The 23,421-nt window shown below is 41.2% G+C and overlaps 2 protein-coding genes across 3 annotated transcripts in view; one reads left to right on the forward strand and one right to left on the reverse strand.

The window, feature by feature from the left end:
• The window catches only part of LOC139790132 (alpha-protein kinase 2-like), a 103,386-nt gene that overhangs the window by 6,136 nt on the left and 73,829 nt on the right, over window positions 1-23,421 (forward strand). Inside the window, exon 2 of the mRNA XM_071731531.1 lies at window positions 6,876-6,998. The gene's annotated coding sequence lies outside the window, so the exon portion shown is untranslated. The remainder of the gene's footprint in view (window positions 1-6,875; window positions 6,999-23,421) is intronic.
• On the reverse strand, window positions 217-22,991 carry LOC139790135 (mucosa-associated lymphoid tissue lymphoma translocation protein 1-like). 2 transcript variants are annotated; one of them, XM_071731562.1, is made up of 17 exons: window positions 22,768-22,991; window positions 20,966-21,132; window positions 17,444-17,565; window positions 16,198-16,348; window positions 15,819-15,997; window positions 15,165-15,261; window positions 14,419-14,451; window positions 13,401-13,427; window positions 12,603-12,635; window positions 10,708-10,911; window positions 5,056-5,233; window positions 4,742-4,816; window positions 3,617-3,744; window positions 3,026-3,175; window positions 2,246-2,403; window positions 2,019-2,144; window positions 217-1,315 (listed from the first exon to the last, which is right to left on the reverse strand). In XM_071731562.1, exons 1-17 carry the CDS (start codon window positions 22,926-22,928, stop codon window positions 851-853), a joined length of 2,454 nt encoding a protein of 817 aa, XP_071587663.1. In that variant the 5' UTR covers window positions 22,929-22,991; the 3' UTR covers window positions 217-850. The 2 variants fall into 2 exon arrangements, with proteins under 2 accessions (XP_071587663.1, XP_071587664.1); XM_071731563.1 differs by lacking the exon at window positions 14,419-14,451.

A 23,421-nucleotide genomic window follows, 5' to 3' on the forward strand; every position in this document is an offset into this window, starting at 1 on the left:
GAATCCCAAAGTTTTTACTAACTGTACAATATTCTTATTGCTACAAACAGGCTCTTTTTCCTCACATTCCATGTAGTGCTCTTCCAGAACATTAAGATCACCTTTCCAGAAGTCAGATCAACAAAAATCCCAAGTGTGTTACAGAGAAGAGTTATCTTAACAATCCACCACAGTATGAATCTGTGACTTTACTCTCTCTGACAATTTGGAATCCAGTTCTTTTTTTTTTTAAAAAAGAAGATGATAAAAAAACTGATGATGTTAGTTCACTAGCTCAGTTCAGGTCTTGCTTGTCCTTACACAGTTCTTATTCCACCTGTCAGCTGCTGCCAGACATTGGACATCTGACCACAAAAACCTCTCTGAAAACAGAATGTTTCTAGAACATACATTTTCAGTAAATCTTATAACTCCAGCAGGTCCTGGAGAAGCAGCTGGGAAGATTCAAGGCTTTACTATGGCAAGAGAAACTCTGACACCAGTGCCAGGCTTCTTTGCATTCATCCCCTACCAGAGGTAGGCAGCTTCCCCCAGAATGCATGTCTGCCTGTTTGTTAGCTGCCAGAGAATGGAATAGAGAACTCTGACCCATTCAGGTTTTTCCCTGTATCAAACATCAAATAGAGAAAAAAAAAACCCAAAACAATCATGCCTTTTTCATTCCTAAATCTGTCACTCCAGTTTTGTCTCTTTGGATGTGAAAAACTCTGCTCATAACCCCGTTCCCAGTGGCAGCTCTAGACTCCCCAGTCCCTTTGTCCTGAAGCCCCCAAACTGCAGGTGATGGGTGAGCAGTGTGGAAGGTCCCTGCCCAAAGCTGGTACTCCCTTCTGTTCTGAGCACACCATGGCTACTGCTGTGAAGAGACTCTGAGGCTCTCAGAGAGAAGGAATTCCAGCTCAACAGTATCATCAGTGGTCTCTACTGGTACATTGCTCTCTTCCACAGGGGCTGAGTAATTCTGTAGTTCATGTTCTGAAGCCAGCACCCTCGAAGCCCCATTGCAAGAACCTGTCTCTGTTTGTCTGGTGCTGTCTGAACAAGCATGGTTTCGATGGTAAAGGCCCGGACAGGAATTTGGTTGGCAATGACTAGGGACATAGTATTTAGTTACCACTGGACTCGATGCTATTTGATTATGAAAAGGATTATTAGCCATGAAGCTGGTCTGGAGGCAGTTACTGGTTTTGAATCCATGATGAAGGCCTAATTTAGCAATAAGGGGTTTCCCAACGTTAACTTCCTTTCTTTCATCCATTGTATCTTCCATTCCTGGATACTCATAGTGCAAGCAAACAGTGAAGATCAAGTGTTCCTGCAAAAGAGGAAAGAGGAGGAGGGAAAAAACCATTAAGAAAAGTTACACTTTCTCCCCACGTAAACAGTATAGGAAACACTTAAAGACAAGGAGACTTTTCAGGAGCTAAAGCCATACATTAGGAAAGACTTGTTTACTGAGGACCTCTTTTGGTTAACACTTGCTCACCTGATAGTCTTTATTTCTAGAACAACTTATATTAGAACAGCTGCCAAAGCATGGAAGAAGAGCTAGCAAGTAATGTCCAGCACAGATATTCATGACACCAAGATACAGACATAAATTTAATGCTACATTATGTTGAAGTGAGAAGCTTTCAAAAACTGCATGCCCAAGAGCACAGGAGATGTGTAACACTTTCATCTCCTAATGAGCTCTGTTTCAGGTCATACTCTTACTGTACTATAGGGCATAGGAACATCATCATAGTGAGCAAAAGAAGATTTTCACAAAAATAATCATCTCGTCAAATTTGGCAGTGGCCTAGAAAACATGGTAACATGACAGTATCAGGATTGCAAATGCATTGATTCCCTGGCTTTTATTTTTCTGGTAAAGTCACTAAATTGTGCTATTAGCCATTTTTTCCCTCCAGAGAATGTCTTACTTACTATGCTGACAAAACACAGCTACTTCAACAGAACTGCAAAGCAACATGACTAATCTAGAAACAAACTTGTGAGGAAGAATGTATATTAACCCTTAGTTTTTGCAGTGAAGTTAGCCTGGTGTAGAGGCAGTGTTTGGGAAGGTCCTTTGATACTAAGTAGCTTCCAGTTTCTTCAGGAGTTCCTTTATTGGCCTCTTTAGGATCCACGTCCAGGTCCTGTTGCAAGAAAGAAATAAGAAAAAAGCAGTGTTTGTTTTTATCAGGTCAGCATTTTGTTCTTCTTAAAAGGAAAGAAGACACTGGTTGGAAGCACTTACGAGTGGGAAGTCTGTAACATAGGCTCTGCAAACCACTATCTCGGGTGGCTGCTTCACTACCCGCATGTAGATGATCATCACGTTGGAAAACTCAGCTGCAAACCCCAGCTGAATCTGAACACCACATTTGAATTCAAGATACATACTTTCTGGGAGTTCTGCAAATAAGTGACACCTCATTACATTCTAAACCTCTGTAATTTCCATTTTTTTAAATTTTGTTTTTAAGTTATAAAGTCTGAAGATATCGATGTTTTCTTCCTGCCCTCCCTCTTCCTATCACTCACAGATCTACACTGGAGTGACCCAGGTTAGAAGGAACAACAGCACCTGCCAGTGTCACAGGGTGGCCCAAGCTGGCTCAGCTCCTGCTTTGCAGGTCCACTTCCAATCCCTGTGCAACCAGCAGGGCAGCAGCTCCTGTCACTGGGATGGAGCTTACATCTACCTGTCTGTAATCACACCAGTAAGGTTAATAGGGTCTATATCCAAAGTACAGGAGGCACAGTTAAAGCACTGCAAGAACCTTTGAATCTGACAGAAAAAGGCTCGGGAGGAATTCTGCATATCACCTTGTATATTATACTCTGATGTAGAGGTAAACCTCAACACAAAAATTTCCAAGACCTGAACATATTAATGGAAATCCAGCTATGAACTTGACTTACTTCCATTCACATTCAATATCACAACCCAGAGCCCAGAGATTACTAAGGAAGCAAAGCCTCTTACTCTTCCCATCGTGCCAGCAGGATCATCTAAAAATAGATTAAACCATACCATGAGCTTTGGCCCACTGTAGGTTCCGTGCCAGAGACTCTGCAGAAGACAGAGTTTGTTGAATGGGATCAGTTAATGCCCTTTTCTCAGACAAACTGCTGCGGATCTCCAAAGCTTGCTTGCCTTTGGTAAGGTGACACTTGCCCATATCTGAAAAAAAAAAAAAAGCAAGCATACAGTTTCTCTTAAAATCTGCTATGCTAACTGAAGTAAGTACATCACTGCAGTGCTGTCTGGTTGCTATGGTTATGCCCAAGTCTGCACTTCCATAAAAACTTGCTGTTTCAGAAGTATTCATTCAGTATTCATTCAGCTATTCATTCATTAAAGCTAAACCAGCATGCCAGATGCCTGCAGAGAACCTGAGGGCTTTGCATGTGTCCTGGTCAACGTGCTCACATGTTCTGCACTACTAAAGAAGCCCCAAACCCTTTATAATATCATGCTCTTTGCTAATGTCCTGCCCAGCAGCACCTGCTTCTGGATAAATGCTGCTAATTTAACAAAATGCAGCAAGAAAGAGCTTAAAGTGGTGCAAAATGTTCACCATGAGAACATTTAAGTGTGTTAGTGCAGTAAGTTGGAATTCACCTTCTGCAACCTCATCCAGCAGTACAGTAATCTTCTTGTCCTCTAACAAACGGTCCTTCAAGAACTTAATGAAGATTCCATTGGCCAACCCCAACTGCTGAATTTCAAAGGCTTCTGCTCCTTGGCACCTATCAGATCACCAATATCAGACAAGTAAAAAATACTGTAACATCTGCATGGTCAAGATCACCTTGAAGAAAAAAGGAGTAAAAATACGTTGGGAACAGGGGAAAGAAACCCTACAATTTGAAAACCATGTTGTGTCCATGGCCAACCTGCTTCTCATGTTCATTTGTAAGCAACTCATCCTGGGAAGGTTTCACTTTCAGTCAAGGCACAGACACAACTGATGTCAAACTGTTTATATGTGGAGCTCAGATTTCCCAAATAAGGTTTCTTTAACGTTCTTGACTACTTCTGTTCTACAGCATTTGCACTTGACTTGATAGGGGGAGGCTGTTTAGCTTTCTAAGTAACCTCTTCAAGCAGTTTCAGTTGCAGTTGTATTCTTTACACATAGAGTAACAAACACAGGGGCCAAGCGATATGCTACCCCTCCAATAATTCATTCATCTATATTTCTAACATATTTTTTCTAGAAACTTAAGTGGTATTAACAGAGGAGACACATGATTGAAAAAGGCACAGTGTGGGGATAGTTCATCAGCTGCCCACAGTACCTGACATCTGTACAAGCTCACAGTGCAGCAGGTACCATTAGAAACACACAGGACCTAACTCCCCTTCCCTATCGGCTCGAAGAAATGGAATATTATGTGCCTGGGGGTAAAATTTGCTTGTTTCTTCCCGTCTTTTTTTACATCTTCACTAAATATTACTTGGAGGAGTACAGCACTACTACAAGTAATCATAAAAGAAAGATCAGGACCAAGTCCAGCAGTTTCTGGTTTGCTGAATGCAGTTCTCTCACTGGTGTTACCCTGTACACAGTGAGACTGTGGAATGATTCAAAGAATGAACTAAAAAAGATGAGGATGTGAATAAAAATTACTGGTCCTTCAACACCACAGTTTGCATCTTTCTGTAAACAATTATCTATACAATTTCAGTGGTCACTTCTGGCTTCAAAACCTGTATGGTACAGCAGGAGAAAAATTTCCTTACGTTGCATATCCAAACACAATGTTGGCCGTAACCTTCAGAGCATCTAAGATAAGAATTGTGTCATCGTATTCATTTCTGCAATAAATGAAAACACAGAAAAGTAAAATAATAATTTGAGAATTAATAATGGTAACAAACTCTATATATTTGTTCATTCTTAAACCAGGCTGTTGAACCTGTTGCTGCAGTCAATACTCTAAACTTCACAGCTGGTTCCCCAAACTGTAACCCCTCTCCCCTCTATCAGGAAGCAAAAAAACATCTTTCAGACATTTATTGCTGGTTGTCACTATTCAGGAATGATGAGACTGTACCTTTTCCGACACATATCCAGTAGGAACACGTTAAGTCCTGTCTCTTTTTCCTGCATTAGTTTGAGGATGTTCTGCACACACAGACAGTTTGCAGATCGGTACGGATTTGGGGCATCAATAGGAACCATGAAACTGTTTCCATAGTTTTCGTAGCCATGGCCAGCGTAGTATAACAACCCTGAGAGTTCAAAATACATGTGACTGAAAACATATTGCACCATTTCTATACATTTTAGCATGGTCAAAAACTTTATGCAGTATGTCCACACTACATGTCCATGGGAGATTAAGATAACTCAAGCTACTCCAAGACATTTTTTTTAATATCAACAGGCCTTTGTTAATACATGAAGGAAGGGAAGGTGGGGAGGGGAGAACAACTTTAACTTCACATTCTGCAGACACAAAAAATTATTAAAAAAAAAATAAAATTACTCATGCAACACAATCAGTTAGATATTTGCTTCAAACACAGAAAGTGAAACATTCTTAAAATGCTTTATGACCCCTAGTATGTTATGTATGATGTGTAACTTGCAGATACATGCCAGCTGTAGAACATCACCACACGTGCAGTTACAAAGCTCTGAGAAGCAGTGAGTCACGGTAGATTTTTTAGATAAAAAAATCCACAACACTGAACAGTTTGGAAGGATTTTATGGTTTTAATGAGAGATGCTTTCATCTTTGAAATTGCTGTCCTCTAATTTTTTATTTATTTTTTTTTTTACTTACCTTAATCACTGGCAACTACTAAAAGTACTTTAACTAGGAAAAAAAAAACAGAGAAAAATCTTGCTTACACTGTGAGAGCACTTCGCAAGTTGTAAGTTTTAATACTTCCTCTGCATAGTCAGTTTCTCCATTTGGCTTTGGTTTTTTGTTTCGTTTTGGTTTTTTTTGTTTTTTGGGGGATAGTAAATACTTTTACATTTAGAGGAAAAAAAAATATTCCCTGATTGTGTTTGGCTGGACATTCCCATTTCTGAACAACTCATTTTTAGTAGATTGCACCTACATCTCTTTACAGTTACAGACTCATGACTGTTGCAGGTCTACTAAACAAATTCTTTGCATGCTTACCTAGACATAAAAGATTGCCCTTCCTCACATGTCAATATGTAACAACCTATACTTTAAAATCTTCAGTACAACATGGAATAGCTTTGTATAATGAAAAGCTGTCATGGAACTAAAAAAGCATTTCTTAACCCTGAGGAAGGGAACTGCAATTTAGGACTTACATTTTACTTCTATGAATAAAAATGTCAGATTTTAAATTTATATCAATTTGCAGTAAAATTAGGTGATCTTAGCATTAACCACCTCCACTGCCATAAAATACAGTTACCACAAGCTTGTATGATTAAATGGAATTTTCCCACTGTCTATTCCCAGTATTGGTTATGATTATCTGTGGCAAGTTACATCTTCTAAAAATAATTTTTATCTACACAAAGCAGTCTAAGGATCAGATCTCCAAACAATATGTGGTACTGCAGCTGAATCTAAGTCAGAGATATTACAATTTCTGCTAACTGCAGATATGGTCCTCTTATGTCTTCATTCCTACTAAAAATAGCTGCCAAATGTATGTCACTACAAAACTTGTATATTCAGAGTGAACAATTACACCTTACCCTAGCCCCCTAGACTGATCTTTATTTCAGCCAGCTGGGGCAGGCAGGTATTGCTGGCTGCTTTTACCTTCTCACTGAAGACAGCCACAACAAATGAAAACTCTGCTCTCACTCAGCCCTGCTCTTTCTGACACAACTAGAACCCTCCAAACTAAGCCTTCACTTCTCCTTTACTTATAGGCTCTCAAGTCATTAACAACTATTCCAAGACCTTGCAAAGGGCTCCATTCAATCACCCGTGCTCTGTGGCTTTTTATGGGAAACAGGCAGAGCCAGGACAAGCAGCCAGCAAGGGCATACAAGGTAAGCTCCAGATGCAAGGTGTCACACAAAGAGCCTGGTGGTTACTTATCTGCCAGAGTCTTGGAAAATGGCAACAGCTTGATTCAATTAAAAGTTAGATTTCTAAGGGCACAAAATTTAACGTCTATGATTAAAACCCTAAACAAATAAAGATACTACTTGGGCTATTTATAGGATTCCAATGGTTACCTGAGACCAGGTATTTTGAAGAGTTAAAAGTTAAGTTGTGTCAAGTGCATGACTCCACATCAGGTCCTAAGGTTAAAGGAAACTCTTAATATTTATTTCCACACAATTTGGATCTGTACCTAAATCACATTTATATATTCATATATATATATATACATATGTCTCATTTATCCAAGTATTTCCTCAATGAATAGAAATATCTCATAAATAACAACTACGTATCTTCATGTCCTTGAGCAGATGATGGTGCTAAGCTTATTTGATGAGTACCTGCAACAGTTAACATGTTGAGCTCAAGATCAGAAATAAATCTCTGCATACCCAGAGTAAGCAGAGCAAACATGTTCAGAGGGCCTCATCAGACACTTCAACACAACAATTTTAAGCAGGCTCAAGTTCCTCATAGACGTCAGCATTTAAGTGATATCTGTGTGTGTCTCTCTCTCTCTCACTTTCTCTCTTTTTCATTTTTTAAAGAAAGCAGCCTAACTATTTTTAGCCTTTAAAAAGATATGGGTCTATGCTTTTACCTTTTGGCAGCTGGGTGGAATACAGTATTAATGGCACCCTACATTTAGAACAACACAAACTAAGACATTAGAGCAGACAATCATCATGACTCTGTTTACTACTCCTGTTGTTAATGAACAGTTTCTGAAATGCCACTTTCCTGGCAGCAAGCAGGTATTACACAATGCCACATTTGGCATCATGAATGTGTGTAACAAGGAATAAACAGAAATAGCCACCATGTCTCTTCTATTTGGAGCTATGCCCACTGAAACCACAGTAAATCATTATCTATTTGTGTACTGACAGCAGTTTCTATGTGTTTTAAGTCATTCATAGCCACTCTTCAGCAAGAAGAAAGTGACCATTGAAATCAAAGTAGTTATGGCCAGACATGAGTGAAAGAAAGCTCTGCTTACTTTCATAAATATCAACTTGCTGGAAAAACAGAACTGCAAAAATTGCATTATAAGAGCTTTTATAGGGTGCTGGAGAGAACCTGATTGAAGCCTTTCATTACTTTATTTTCTAAATTCATGCCAACAATTATAGAAAAAATTGAGAAGGTGCAAGAATCATAAAGCTCACTCAAAAGGGGAAGTGCATCTATTTCCCAGGGAACAAAAAAAAGAAAACTCCTATCAGAGAGTCTAATAAACTTTACTGCCATAATTAGTCTTAATGTCGTGCAAGTTTTGGCTCTGACATAAATGCCCAAATGTCAGATCAGCCACTTCTGTGCAGACAGAGCATCAGGTAACACACCATTAAAAATGTCATGCTAAGAAATAATCTGACCCTGTGTTCCAAAAAAGAATCAAATAATGTTTTCCTGGGTAAACGTTACTATTGGAGCCTGCAATTTAAATAGGACAATGAGCAGAACCTTTTGGTCTCTGTTCTAATAATTTCTGCAGTCTTTTATGCAATCTTAGCTTCTAAAAAAAAAAAAAAAGACTAAAATAATGTCAGTCAGCAGCAAAATCCTCAAAGCCCAGAGTAGAACTTTTCTTATGCTCCAAGCCACGTCATTCTAGGCCTTTTCTGTGCAAGATATGAAGGTGTTTGCTCTGTGCATTAATTCCACCATGCCCTTCTCTAGCTAGCACAGCCACCAGTTCTGCTTTGTCCCTCAAAATCAAGTTTATGCAAGACAAGGCATCTCAATATATCAGTAATTGTCTAAGAATCAATGTGTATCAGCAGCAGCAATGGTGAGTCAGTCATTATCCCAGCAAAAGGCACCTCCTCTGCAGTATCTGGAGGAGAGCTTAGAATTATTATTAATATTCTATTACAAATATCTCAAAAATAGATGTGTCACTCAAAAAAATTTGGATAAAAAAGGGAAATGAGGTAAACACACACCTTTTAGCTTGCATACTTTGCTTAATTTGTGCACCTATAACTTAAACTAATACTGATGAGATGATGCAGTACAATTATTAAAGTGATGCTGTCGTTTAGAGGTGAGAGCCTTGGGGTTTTTTGGGTGTTATTTTACATCATTTACATCTTCATTCTACATTAAGAGTTTAAGAAAAAGGTAAAAAATAAAATGAGGACTGCTGCCTCAGAGAGACACAGAAATAATACATTTAGAACTCTATTCAGATCTTCCACAGAGCTGTGAAACAACAGCTATACCCAAGTTCTACCCAAGCGGAAACTCAGGGTTCAACTCAGTGAAAAGTCCTTTATACAGACAACTGCACAAAGTCAGAACTTGAAGTCTGAGCTCGCCAGTTTCTCAGTTAACACCTTGCCTTATGCAGGGTATATTCAGCAAAGGATACTGTGAATTCTTTTTTAGTTTTACTTCTTTGAAGTACATAGGCAGAACTGTATTTTTGTTTCTGCAGAACTTGCTTTCACTCCCTGTCAAAAACATTATGAAAAACTCTGTGCTTGCCAGGACAGTATCACAATAACCAAAAGGAACTTGCAATTCAACACAGGGATCTCTACTTAACCTGAAAACTTGTCAAAAAAGATTGCATCCAATCTGTTGAGTGTTATGCCTTAAAGCATCATGTTTTTTCTCTTGTTTCTGTACTGCATATTTTGCTTGGTAACACCATCTTCCTGAGGGACAGGCTTTGCTACATGTCCCACTCTCCCTCCTGCCCCAACACACCTGGTAGCAGAGTGCAGGTCACTGCCTGGGCCAAGCACAGCAGCCCTGGTTCCGAGATGGACACCGAGCTGGCGAGTGGGGCTGGGGGAGCCCAGCAGCCCCTCAGGGCTGAAATCCATAAGGAAAGAGCATTCTGCAGACAGCCAGCAAAAAGACAGAGGGTGAACAGAAGGGTCCCAATAGCAAGCCCACAATATATTCCTTGCTTGGGGCCGTTTCCCATCTCCCCACAGCAGTGCAACAAAGGGACTGCCCAGCCCCTACACGGCATCAGTGTGCCAGCACGGGAAGGGAGAAGGGGAATGGAACAGAAATTCATGAAGAACAGGTTGAAGAGGTCACCTAAAGGCAGCAAGAACTGCTGCCCAGCACTACACATAGTCTTGTATGCTGCAGTTACACAGTTTTCAACTACTCTGCTATGAGGTGGTTTCCATAATGCACTCCTATGGGTGTCTGAGCAGACTGTTCTTGCTGTTGCTTAAAAGGCTACCACAAACCAGAACTAAGGACTTTGTAGGGCAAATGTGCACCTTCTGTGGAGCATGTGGTCAAATATGCTATGCAGATGCAGCAGCTTTCAGCAGACAAGCACATCAGTATAAACAAACAAAAAGTAGCTCTAGGTATAGTTAAAGAAAAAAATTCAGACTTTCATCTGTTCTAAGCATAAAGAACCAGTAACTTTTTAACCAAAGTCAAAGGATATGCTGGTGGGTGTTTTTAACTTAATTGCCCCATTCTACATACACTGTCTACCAGGAAGCTTGTTTTGCCATTACACCTAGTGAGCTGGAAGAAACAAACATCAGATGTTTCTGTGCATCACTAAATCAGCCTACTTCATTCAGAAGGAACAGCACATGCTCTTACCATATACACCTTTGTCCAGGAGAAGCAGAAATTCATCCACTGCATTTCGCATCTCGGACTCAGTGAGATCCAGCAAAGAAACAACTTTGAAATCCAGCTGTCTTAGCAAATTGGTCAATTCATAGACATCTACCATGGGAGCCTTGAGTTGGGGGTGATTCCAGTAGCTCATATTTCCTATCAGCAGAGCTACCTTGTCTGTGGCTGCAAAGACACAGGAAACACAACCACAGCACATTTAGGTATTCCACGGGTTCAGCACCTCTAATTTCTTCCCCAGTGATACCAGTATTCACTTTCACTTTAGGCACAATATTTTGTATGATTTTAAGTCATCCTACATCAACAATACAGCTCGACTCTCTTCTCATACAAAAAGAATCATTTGAGCATGGTCTCACAGTTAACATACCTGAACTGTGATGCATCTTAGACCAGATAATCTGTCAAGAAGCAAATCATTAAGGCTATATCTCATTTCTTTGATTTTTCTGAAAGTACACATTAATTATTTAATTCCTACAAGCAAGAAGAAATTTAATAAAACTGAAAATTCTAATGGCAAGTTGCCAAAACTATGGCCTGTATAGTTTACCCAAACCCTCAAATTTTCATACGCTTCTTTAAAATCCCCAAAACCCCACTTCCACATCTCATCTCTCTAAAAATCCATTCAGATGGGTTTCTTTTTCATGTTGCTCTGGTTATAAAAAAGTATACAGAGATTTGAGAAATTCACAGAACTTGGAGGAAGTCAGCTGGTATTTTCATAGTTTGAGATACGCTCATTTTGATTTTCATAAAGTCCTAAGTAATTCTGTCATAAGAAATCAGTAATGAAAGGGGAAAGAAGTCACATTGACAGAAATCCTTTAGAGACTACTAGTCTGATTTTTGTCCCAAAACAGCACACTAAGTTACAGAAAGGCACATATTCAAAGCAAGGTACTTCCTCCCTGGTCTGTAACTTCTCTCCAACAGAAATTACAGTTCCACTGCTCTGGTGGCAAATGGGATCATGTGGATGCCCCAAACCAGTTTCAGAGTCAGTACAGAGCCAGAGCCAGAGCCAGAAGAGAAGCTTTGCCCGTAGCCTTGGTGTCTAACATCCCACCTCCACCCAACAAGATGTTTTCCATGTTCTTGCAGCTGGAAAACCTCCAAGGTCTTGAGCAGTGTAAACTATTTTAAACAGCAGAGACTGAGCGACAGTGGCATACTGTCATGGAAAAACACATTTAAAAGTACAAGCATGAACTGGGGAGCATTTACACTCCCTCTCACATTGACAAACCCTGAAAGAGCAGTAAAATTTTGACAGAGGCCATCAGCCTGGTTTAGCATCAGCGAGACAACACGCCTGACCAGTTGAGTCTACCATACAAATTTAAGAATACAACTTACAAAAACCCAGCAACTACTCTTTGTAATGCACATATGGCATATACCTATCTTGAGGAGCTTCAGCTCAGGACCATAGCATGCACACAGGAAGAGCTGAGCTTGCAGGGATAGCATTACCTTTGACAGACAGACTACTAATTCTTTTCGTCAGACGTCATCCTAATGCCATCATCTCCAACTGCCAAAGTATTCAGAGTAAGGGACTAACACACTGGCTAAGGCTGGGGACAGAGGAATTTGAAACACTAAACTGAAACAGATGAGAAGTTGTAGATGCTCCACCAAGTCACTAAAAATACTGCTGCCCTCACCACAGTTTACTACTGAAAGGGCATGCAAGCATTGTAGAGAGCTATAAAAATACACAGAAGTCTCCTTCCTTGTAGCTACTTACATGCACTGCAGTTACTTCACTAGCAGTGGCAGAAGAAGCAAGATCTATTTCCTAGATATGAAATACATATTTTTATTACAACTACAAACCCACTTACCAACAGGTCTGTGGCTTGACTGTTCTTGTAGATCTGCTTGAAACAGATTAAAAGAGGAGATGGTCAGTAACTGCAGTCATAGTTGCCAGTATCAGAAAATGAACTGCCTGGCCCTGAGTAACAAATAAGGGATGTGCCAAAGTGGTACACTTGGGATAATGTGTTACACACAGTGACAGTACCACTTCAGTGCCTTCAGTCTTGGCAAAAGTAAACGTGTCTTTGATGTCCTCCCCAGGAAATTACATGACCTTTGTGATGTGAGAGTTTGAGAACACTGTATCAGGGATATACCCCTGTGGAGCACTGCTCCAGATCTATGTTTCTAGAATAAACATAACAGGCTTCAAATCACATTAGCTCACCCCAACATGAATTTAAGGAACACAGCAATTCACTGTATCATGGGTGACACACAGACACCTTGTGTCTTTTTCAGCTTAATCATCTGGAAAAGCAGCAGCATCCTAAAACCTAAGAGTCCAAAGAAGCCACAGACAGAAAAGCAAAATGTAATTCCTTCTGTATTTGTGTTAAGTATATATGCAGTATAAAAAAACAGCTTTGCGTGATTTTTGCAAAGATAATAGCAACCCTGTGATTCCCTATATTCTTCTAGTTAATATGTTGGAACCAGGAAGCTGTGCTGCTCTTAACATGACATCTGCCCCTACTGAATCCCCAGTTATAAATACATCCAAATAATGTAAACTAGATGTTGCTACCCAGCTAGGCTTCAGTGATTCGGATCATAAGATGAAGATGTGAAATTAAAGTTTTTCAAAACTTACCACTTACCTGGGTTTTGAAGATCACTTAGTTCTTCTGCGAAGAAATACACCAATAAAATCATAGTTTAAACAAGAAACAAAAAATATATTTCTTTATTAATAAAAACATACTTAAGTGCCATGCCAATATTAATAGAAGCCAAACAGTAGAAAACAAGCTACTTTCCCAAAATACTTTTGGGCTTGCATTTCTCTACAGGTAACCTTTCATATGTTTATTCTGCATGCAGAGAAGATAAATTCTACATCAATATTCTGATCTATGGTAGACACAGCATTAGAATATAGTAGATCTCAAAACAAAGAAGCACAAACTATGCCTCAATCCCACAGGCATGCAAGTAGCTTGAATGAATAAAGAACAAGCTGTCAGAACCACCCATTAGAGAAACAGATGTTTGAAGGACTGGCTGCTGAGAAAGCAACATCCTGAGCAAGAAGTCTTACTTTGCCAAGCCATGTGTGTCCAGAAAGACTTCAGAGACAGTTTTCAAACATTGTAAACTACCACAGGTTTCACCCGTTCTGACAACAATGGAAACCATGGGAAAGAAAAATCCTCTACATGACACTTCTTCCTCACCATTGCAGCAATGCAAAGAACAGCAATTGTCCTAATTGCAGGCACAAAGCCAACAGTAAAACCAGCTCTGACCAGCTCTCTGAGGTCACCCAGGTTCCTAAACATCTTCAGCTTCTCTTGCAAGGATGTTGCCTCCTATGCACAGCCAAAGAAATCTCAAGATCTTTACATTTCACTAAAAACTTAAGCACAGGATACAAAACCAGTGCAAAAAATCAAGCAACTCTGAATACTTGGTAGCTTGGGTTTTCTTCTGTGTTCACTACAGCATGGTATCAAAGCAAAGTAGAGACCAGCACATGCAGAAGGAACAGTGCATCACAAGTCAGTGCTTTCAGACTGAAGCTCTTAACCCACATGCTCTTCAGCCACACACTCAACAATCCCATCACCCTTGTCATTAGATTTTAAATAATGTTTCACAACTAAAGATTTACTTTACCTTCTGTGCACTCCACTGCCATAGCTTTCCTTCCTTGTGTTTTAAGGGGGGGAAAAATCGGAAGACAATTGCTCTCAGTTAGGAGAGTTACCACACAAAGGGGAACACACAGGTCACCTCCAAGCTTCTCTGCAACCTGACTCATTTCACAGCAGTATAAACCAGCACTGACCCCACCACTGTCTAGTAGTTGTTACTAAAACTCTAGACTAGAATATTTCTTAGGGTAGGAAAGAATTTTTCATACGAATTATGCAACATTATTCCCAGATAGATCTGGAAGCTACGCAAACAGATCTTTTCCTCTTTAGTTTACTGCAAATAAATGTGCACACACTAAACCATGTAATATTCATTTATTGTGCTTGCTATGTATAATCTCACATGTCCTGGTTGCTGAAGGACTCAGTGTAACAAAGTCTGTCAAACTGACAAGGGCTAAACTATTTTTTAGTTGTCAAAAAACAAAGAAATGAGATTGCAAACTGCTGACAAACCACGTACTGCTTGCAACACCAAAAAGTGGTAGCATTTCTGTGCTGGTTACCATAAAAGTCCAGGGCACTTTATAACTGATAAAGTTCTAAAATTGCTGCAAGCAAGCACAGCTATTTTTAACAATGGATAAACTAAAAATACAGAAAGCATGTGCTCAGCTTAGCACTGAAAGCTTCAAAACCAAATTCTAATGATAGGGAAGAAATTGATAAATCAGATGAGCTGTATTAAACAGAAAAACTCCTTACCTATAACAACTTCTATCTTATTGCTGTCTTGATTTTCCTGATCATTGAACACATGACACCAATATGTCCCTTGATGTTCCACATCCACGTAAGTTACCTGTGCAAGCATCATCACTGTCATCCCACCAGAATACCTGAAGCAGTTTCATTTAAGCCCACATGCAAGAAAGTGCAAAAACTAAAAGCCAAGAGTAAGCAAATCCAAAAGCTGCTGATATCCTCATTGTTCAGTAAGCTGGACAGTGAATGTTTTCTAGAAACTCTTTCAAGAATTCCAGAAATAATGCAAATCCACCTCACAGGCTTGAGATGCCATAAGCACAGAATGCAACAGCTTGTACAAATCAGAGTGCTTTGCAGGAGAAAGGGAGGCTTTCCCTCTACCTGACACTTCATCTTTCTTATGTCAGTATGTAAAAAATGCACTGCAGCCTCACATCCCATGGTTAACAGCTGAAACAGGTGAAGAATTAAAATCATGCTCCTGAGAGACTCAGAGCAGCATAGGCAAGTGAGTAACAGAACAGGAAAACAACTCACAGTGAGCACTTCACGAGAGGTTATCAAGGCTGTGAAGAAGTTATTTTCTTCAAGGAAGCTTTATGTGATAACTCAAAGGTGGCCCCCCAGGGTTGGCACTCTTCAGTAACTTACCATGTAGACATTTTTGCTCCCATTTGCCAAGGGCAGTCCATTTCTGAACCACTGGTAATTAGGAATTGGGTTTCCAACAGCTCCACATTCTAGTACCAAAGCATCCCCCACGGTCAGGTGTTTTGGCTGAGGCTGAATACAAATGTGCAACTTGTTTTCAGACAAATTAATTAGGCCCCCTTTAAAAAAAAAAAAAAAAAAAAGAGTACGCTAAGAATGAGTAGCAACATCTTTCCAGTTCTTCAGTTGAAAAGTAAAGTTAAAAGTAAAGTTAAAAGTTAAAAGGTCTCTAACATCTATGCAGGACAGCAACAAGGACTCAAGTTCCTCTAGGAAGTGTGAAGACAGAACTTCATAAGGCAGTGTTTTTGCCACTCACCATGAGATGTACCCTGGAGATCACAAACCTCAAGCTGTGCCCACCGACTGAACACAAAGGAAGAGTCGCTGTTCACTCGACAGATGTAAAAGCCAGAATCATTTACACTCACTGGATTCAAAACCAGCTCTGGAGAATTACCATGGGGAAGCTGAAATACAAGTGAACAAAGAAATATTTAAATTGCATTCCTCTAAAGCAGGATCAAACATTAGAATTCTTATGTCAATGTCTATAACACCATCCTCCACTCCTTTACTTACTTGAAACTGTTGGATGATGAATTTGTGTTCTGCATATTTAGTAGCTCAGAGACAAGCTTTCTTCCAAGAATAATTCATATGCCTCTACTTAAGACAATTCTGAGCTTTTAAACCAGTTTAAAAGCTCTTCTTGAAATGAATAATTTTTACCTTTCTCCACAAATAACTCCAAATAATTTCTTAAGCACTGCTCCTACCAGCATGTGTTACATTCAGCTCTGATCTTCAGATACATTAGAGTAGGATCAGGAAACTGTGATATTATTTCACAGAAAAAAAATTTTTTTACTACATCCATATTTTAACTGTAACAAGAAGGAAATCACTGTAATTGTATTTTTATTGTTTTGGATGATCTCGATAAGCTTTCAGAAAGGAGTAGAAAGTGAGAAAGCGAGTTTTTAAAATTTCAGTCCCAACAGCAATTTAAAATACCATTAACTTATTGAATTTTTTGAAATAGTACTTGCAACAAAATAACATTAAGAAAAGATTGCATTCACCTTGTAGAGGGATAATCAGGGTCAGAAATATGGGCGTAAATGCTGCTGTTGAAATTGCAGAGGTAACAGCTCACATGCACTCCAGTATTTTGCTGAGAAGCTGGAGGCAGCACTGAATTCAGGCCTTCATTCCTAGGAAACCAGCTTCCAGCTGTCCCAGACCAACAGCAGCTGGCCTTTATTCCATTGTGGCACTTTTTCAGCACTAAACCTCTTGGTAGGATGAGAGACAACTAAACTAACAGTTTCCTTACAGTCACAATCAAGGATGAATTGCTCTGAATGTAAGGAACCACCTTATTTTTTTACCACCTTCACAGGGTAGTTATGCAGCATTTCTTAAACTTTTATTTTGTCAGTGTCTAAAGCAATCTTCTCTCATTGTAAGTAAGAGTAATGGTCTTAAAAAAAAAAATATGCAAAATCATTACGTATTACTTTCACCATTTGAAAAAAATTAAGTTCTGTATCACCCATTACCTCTTTTTCCTGCTTGAACCACTGGTAATGCACAAATGGGTGTCCTGTTGCCCAACAACACAGCTTGACAACCTGACCAGAGAGCACTGCTTGAGAATCTGGCTGTACAACAATCTTTATACCTTTAAAAAAGAATTTACACATAGGAAAATTTACACATTTAAATTTGCATTTAAATTGTCCTTTGAGCAAAGAAAGCTTCTGTGATTAAATGTACTTGAAAACAATTTGTACTGTGTATATATGCAGTTCCAATTAGTTATATCACTTTAAGACATTCAAAATTTCCTTCCATTACACAAAGTTCAGTCTCTAATTGATCAGTACTCTACAAAATTTATCAAAGATTTAAAATAGATTATTCAGATATTTTAATTTTAGGTTACTTCAATCCTTCTTACTCTCTACTGACTAAAGCAAATGATACTTCTTCCAATGGCATCACAGATCCCTTCTGAGAAAGGTATGCCCAGTTTTAAGGGCTTGCTGACCTCCAACAATTTGAGCTGTTAATCTTCAGATTAAGATTAAGTACAGCCTGAGGGGTGTAAAACTTCTTTAACTACAGACAGGCCTTTTTCTACTCTTCCTTGTGCAAGCTTGTTAGCTAAAAGACTGGTTTTAGTTTTATGCCTTAGACTCCCGTAGAACACAGGGCTGTGGTTTTCTTTTGCCAGTATGCAAGGTAAAGTTTTCCACTTCAAATTTTAGCTGCCAGGAAATAGCATGACACCAGTCATGCGAGATTCTGACACCGGTCTGATATGATCCAGTTGTTTTCTTAACTTGTTACAGAGATCTTGTTACAGCATGACTCCAAACACTGATCTGGTATAACCAAGGTCATCAGAAGAGAAGGAGAGAGGGGAAAAAAACGTCAACTGCAGAAGAGAAAGCTTAACCACACATTGCTGTCAAAAAATATATGAACTGATGACCAAGGTGTTCAGCAACTCTCACCTGAAGGGCCATAAAAAATAATAAGTTTAAAGCACTATTTGCTATGGATGGTAAAATAAATTTAACAAACCCAGGGGACCACAAGCAATACTACACATTAATGACTAATTGCTACAGAAGTAGTGTTGTGGGCACCACACAGCCCCCCACTCCCCAGTGGGGAGAGGGGAAGGAAGAATAAAACCCAAGAAAGCTTGGAGGTCAAAATAAAACACACAAACATAAAATAAGAGTAATTGTCTAATAAGTTTAAAAAATTAACTCAAATGACTTAATGAACACGTTAAGAAAAAACAAGTGATGCCGAGGCAACCAAACACTTATCACCTCTTGTGGGTAGAGCAATGCCCAGCTAGTTCCCAAGGAGATGGCTAAGACCAACAAAACTCCCTCTTTTCCTTTCTACTTCTGAGCATCATGTCATATGGCTTGGAATATCTCTTTGATTAGTTGGGGTCACCTGCCTGGTACAGTGTCACTCCACTGTTTCATTACTCACAGAAATGAAACAATCAGATACAGACTAAATTTTTTTTTTCTAGAGCGAGTCTTGTTTCCCTGGTTTGGGTGAAAGCACTTCCTTCCTTACAGTTTAATGAAAACATACTGCAAAAGCTTCAAGTGTAGGCTGGTGCAGAAGTGGTATTCCAGACTACTGGGGGAATAATCTTACAGTGAAGAGTAATCCAGAAGCTGTGTGAAAAAATAGCTGCAAAGAGATTGCAAATATCCCAGTACAAGACTCAAGATTGTAATTAGCTCCAACCATTCTCAATACATTCTGCCAAGAGTTTTCTTTTTGTCTGCTTTTTTCAGCTCCATCATTTGTTCAATGGCTTAGCTGCACATCAGAATTTTCCCCAACACAGAATGTTTGAGGGAAAAAACCATAACAATGTGATCAGCTGTCTGAGCAAAAACCCATGTGGTCAACAGACTGAATCAGATTATATAACATCTGGAAATCCCATCTTTGTCTAGCAGGGAAGTAGCATGTATTAACTTCCTCCACACACAATCTCACTCTCAAATAGTTTATCACACAGGCAGCTACTCCAAAGTAGCTTCAGGACTTGAAAATTCCCTTTCTTTCTCTAAAATAACTGCACTCTATACCCCAGTGCTGAAAATGGCTGCCATTTTCAGTCCCCCATCTGACACTTTCTTTGATGTTTTTCATAGTTAAGAGTGTGTTAAATACAGTTTTTGAGCACCATAACCAACTAACATTAACCAAGACAAACAGGAATTATTTCCATTTAAAGAACAGAAAAATTAAGACAAACTTGCTCTTTCCAAAGACCTTTTTTAAAAAATCTCTTCTGGTTAAAAGATTAGTATTTTGCACTTCTTGGAAGTAACGCAAGCTAGTTCTAGGAAATCTGATCCATAATTTATTCACAGTTTTCTTTATTTGTCTGCAATTCATTCAGCACTGCACAACTACTTCCTGCAAGCATCACTGAATTTAATGATTCAAGAAGAAAACCTTCTGGCATAGTTTTCTGAATTATTACAAAGATACACAACTACTTCTTTGAGTTCCCACAGAAAAAGCAAAGCTCGCATTTTACCTTTGAGGATGGCAAATTGACATTTATGGTTACCAGCTTTGAAACATGCATTTCAAATTAAGTACTCCTTAACTATAATCCAACTGTTATGTTCTCAGCTCACCCAACTGGCAAATATTTTCAGTCATTTCTGGAAACTCAGCCTCAGTTACTCACACTCAGACCGAAGTGCCTAAACTGCTGCAGTTTTCAGTACTCCCCCAGTAAGCAATGGTTCTCAGCCCATGACTGTTTTTCTCACACTGTCCATGGGATAGGACAGCTACCAGTATGGAAAGGTGCTTGCTAGTCTCATTTCCACTCCCTGCTCTGAAAAGAAGCTTTTGCAGCTTCCTAGCAAGCTGAGTTTCACCACATCCTGCAGGAAGAGGACATAAAGAAGGGCCCTGGGTTTGTACTACAGCAAGGAGCACTCGTTCTTACCTGTGCATCCCCGTGCATTGCCCCACTTCTAGACTTTCTGTAAAGAAGCAAGCTGAACGTGTTAGCAGGAAATAATCTAGCTCTACACCAAGTCAGTCTGTTTCTCTGTCCAATTAACAAGCTGGACTGGATCCAACATGCACCAGAACTGACACTAATGGGACCCTTCCCTTTCAATTAGGGTAAGCTAGGAAATGCAGTGAACGAAACCAGGACCCTAAGCAGATGGCTGGCAGCACGAGTTGTCTTTTTAGCTCAAGCATTTCACTTGTGTAAGGCTCTCCCAAAGGCATCACTTGACACAGCAGCCAAGCCAGCAGAGGCAGTGACAGCACCTGCAATATCTGTGCAGCCCAGCCCAAGCCTACAATGCTACATTAAGTCTGCTTACCTACTTGGCTTACATTTCATCTCAGAATTATAAGCACCAATTACTGTGCTCATCATATGAATAACTGCTAGAATTTGATCACTAAAGATCTTCCTACTTAGTGTAGAAACCAAGTACTTCAGTGTTTCCAGAATGAAATACACGACTGTGGTGAAAGCACGAACCAGAACTGACCTGAATAGCTGAGACACTGGAGAGCCTCTGTATGCTCCAGGGCTTGTAGGAACTCCACAAGCTCCACCACAGTGCAGCCTCGATCTCCCAGCAACTTCAGGAGACTCCAGCTGGGACTTCCTTCTGGCTCCAACACTTTGAGGGAACACTGTTCCAAATCCAGAGGGCTACAAACAGTAAGAGAAAGTCATGGCATATACTTATTACTACTTGTTTCTCAGAAAGGAGAAAGCTTAAAAAAAGAGAGAGATAGGAAATTCCTAGCAGATTTGGACATATTTGCAGTATTTCCTTCTAGTGTAAGGAGTTCAGAGGTTATATAGTGACACCTCTTCAGAAAGTGGTACTAGTCAGCTGCAGGCTACAAAATCAGACATGCTTGCACCTAACAATTCCGACCAAATCCATTACAAGATCTTCTAATTTTCACTTTTTTAAGTGTCAGCAGAAAAACAAGTACAGCACCTTTCATTTTCATGTGCCTCATTCAGAAGCAGTAAGGATTATGTCAAAGTCTAACTTGAAAGGCCAGGAAGACTTTGATTTTTAGAGCAGTTGTTAAAAACAAGTGACTGCTGCAGCTTAACTGATACACACACCTGCAGCAACACTGCAGTTGACTGCTCCAATATATTCGGCCCCAAGTATAAACACATATAGTTTTGCATTTTGATGTAAAGTCCTCATGCACTTAACCCTAACCCATCATAGCAGATTAAAATAACACAGATAATTAGGAAATTATACAGTTATGGTAAAGGAATGCAAGTTTATGTATTTCCACTGAAAGGATTCATCAGTATCTCTTTCATTAAATGGCAGGGCCAAGCAAACTTGAAGTGAAGATGTTTTTGCTTGTCCTATAGACTTTCTAAGTATTTTACTGGATAATACAGAAATACAAACACAGCAACAGGCCCTACAGAGGGGTCACATTGCAGTCCTCAGGTTCTAGCTCCCTATATTAATAAATACACTAATAACAGAGAAAGGACACATCTTCATAAGGTATACCCAGTGCTGCACTTGGAATGTTTGGTTTTTGTTGGTTTTTTTTTATCTACTACCCTCCAAACAAGAACTTGAAAACCCACAGGAAGTAAAACGATGAGGAAACGATCTAGAGAATGTGACTCAGGCAGAAGGAGTTGAAGAAAATAAATGTTTTCACCCGAATGTAGACAAGAGGAGCCTCAGGGAGCAACCCAACAGCACCCACGTTCTCTGCCCAGAGCCAGCAGCCGGCAGCACCCCCGCTGGGGCAGGTCAGGAGAGGTGCGAGGGGATGGATACTTCCCAAAGCAGAAAACCCCGGAACCTGCATCCCGTTACTTCTTCCCTGGAAGCCCTCAGGTTGGACTGTGCAAACACCTAGAGATGAGCTCCGTGTCCTCACGGGGTTCGCGGAGGGGGATGCTCCGTTCCCGTCTCCAGAGGAGATGCGGGCTGTCGGGGGACAGCACCGTGAGGACTCCGGCTCAGGGAGAAGCAGCAGCAAACCAAGCACTCGGCCGCTGTCCGCCCCGGCACAGGCCGGTAACGTGTCTGCCGAGCGGAGCCGCGCCCGCCGCTGCCCGCAGCTCCTCGGCCCCACGGGCACGGCTCGGCGGCTGCCAGCAGCGGGTGCGCCGGGGCGCGGCCTCCGGGAATGCCCCGGGAGGGACCCGGCGCCGTCGCGTCCCCAACCTCGACCCCGAGGGAGCACCTCGGCCTCCGCTCTGCCCGGACACCCGGTCCCTCCGGTCCCTCCGGAGGCGGTCCCTCCGCCGCACCCCCGGCCCGCTCCCGCGGGCAGCCCTCACCTCAGCCGCAGCCTGCCGCGGCTCACCGCTCGCTGCGCCAGGTCCCGCCAGCCCTTGCCGGGCGCTGCCCGGTCCAGCAGCTCGCTGAGTCTCCGGAGCAGCGGCTCGGCGAGGCGGCTGAGGGGCTGGGACCCCGGCGTGCTCCGCACCGGCTCCGACATCGCCCCGGCTCTCGTCGGCGCAGCTGCTGCCAGGCACGGGCCGCCCGGGGCGGTGCTCCCCCCCGGAAGGACGCGCCGAGCGCAGCCGCACCGTGCGGCATGGCTGGGCTGACAGCAGCATGGGGCTGCTGAGTGCAGCCTGGGTCGGTGCAGCACGGTCCGGCCCGGCCGGCTCTGGCTCTGGCTCTGGCTCTGGCTCTGGCCCTGGCTCCGGCTCCGGCTCCGTGCACCTCGAGCAGGGCAGGGCAGGGCAGGGCAGTCTCGCGCCCGGCGCGGCGTCTCGCGTCCCCTCATCCCACCGCCGCCATGTCTGTGCCTCAGAGCCCCGCCGTCTCTTTGGAAGGAGAAGCACTTCCTTCCCTCGGACCGGGAGCTGACACTGCTCACAGCGAGAGGGAACCGGTCAGGGTTCTGTTTTCACCATTTTGAAAGGGAAAGGTTGAGTGTCTGGCTCGGAGGCTGAGACCCATGAGACCAGCATGGGCAGCTGGAG

The sequence above is a fragment of the Heliangelus exortis genome, chromosome Z (genome assembly GCF_036169615.1).
Source record: "Heliangelus exortis chromosome Z, bHelExo1.hap1, whole genome shotgun sequence".
NCBI classification, from domain to species: Eukaryota; Metazoa; Chordata; class Aves; order Apodiformes; family Trochilidae; genus Heliangelus; species Heliangelus exortis.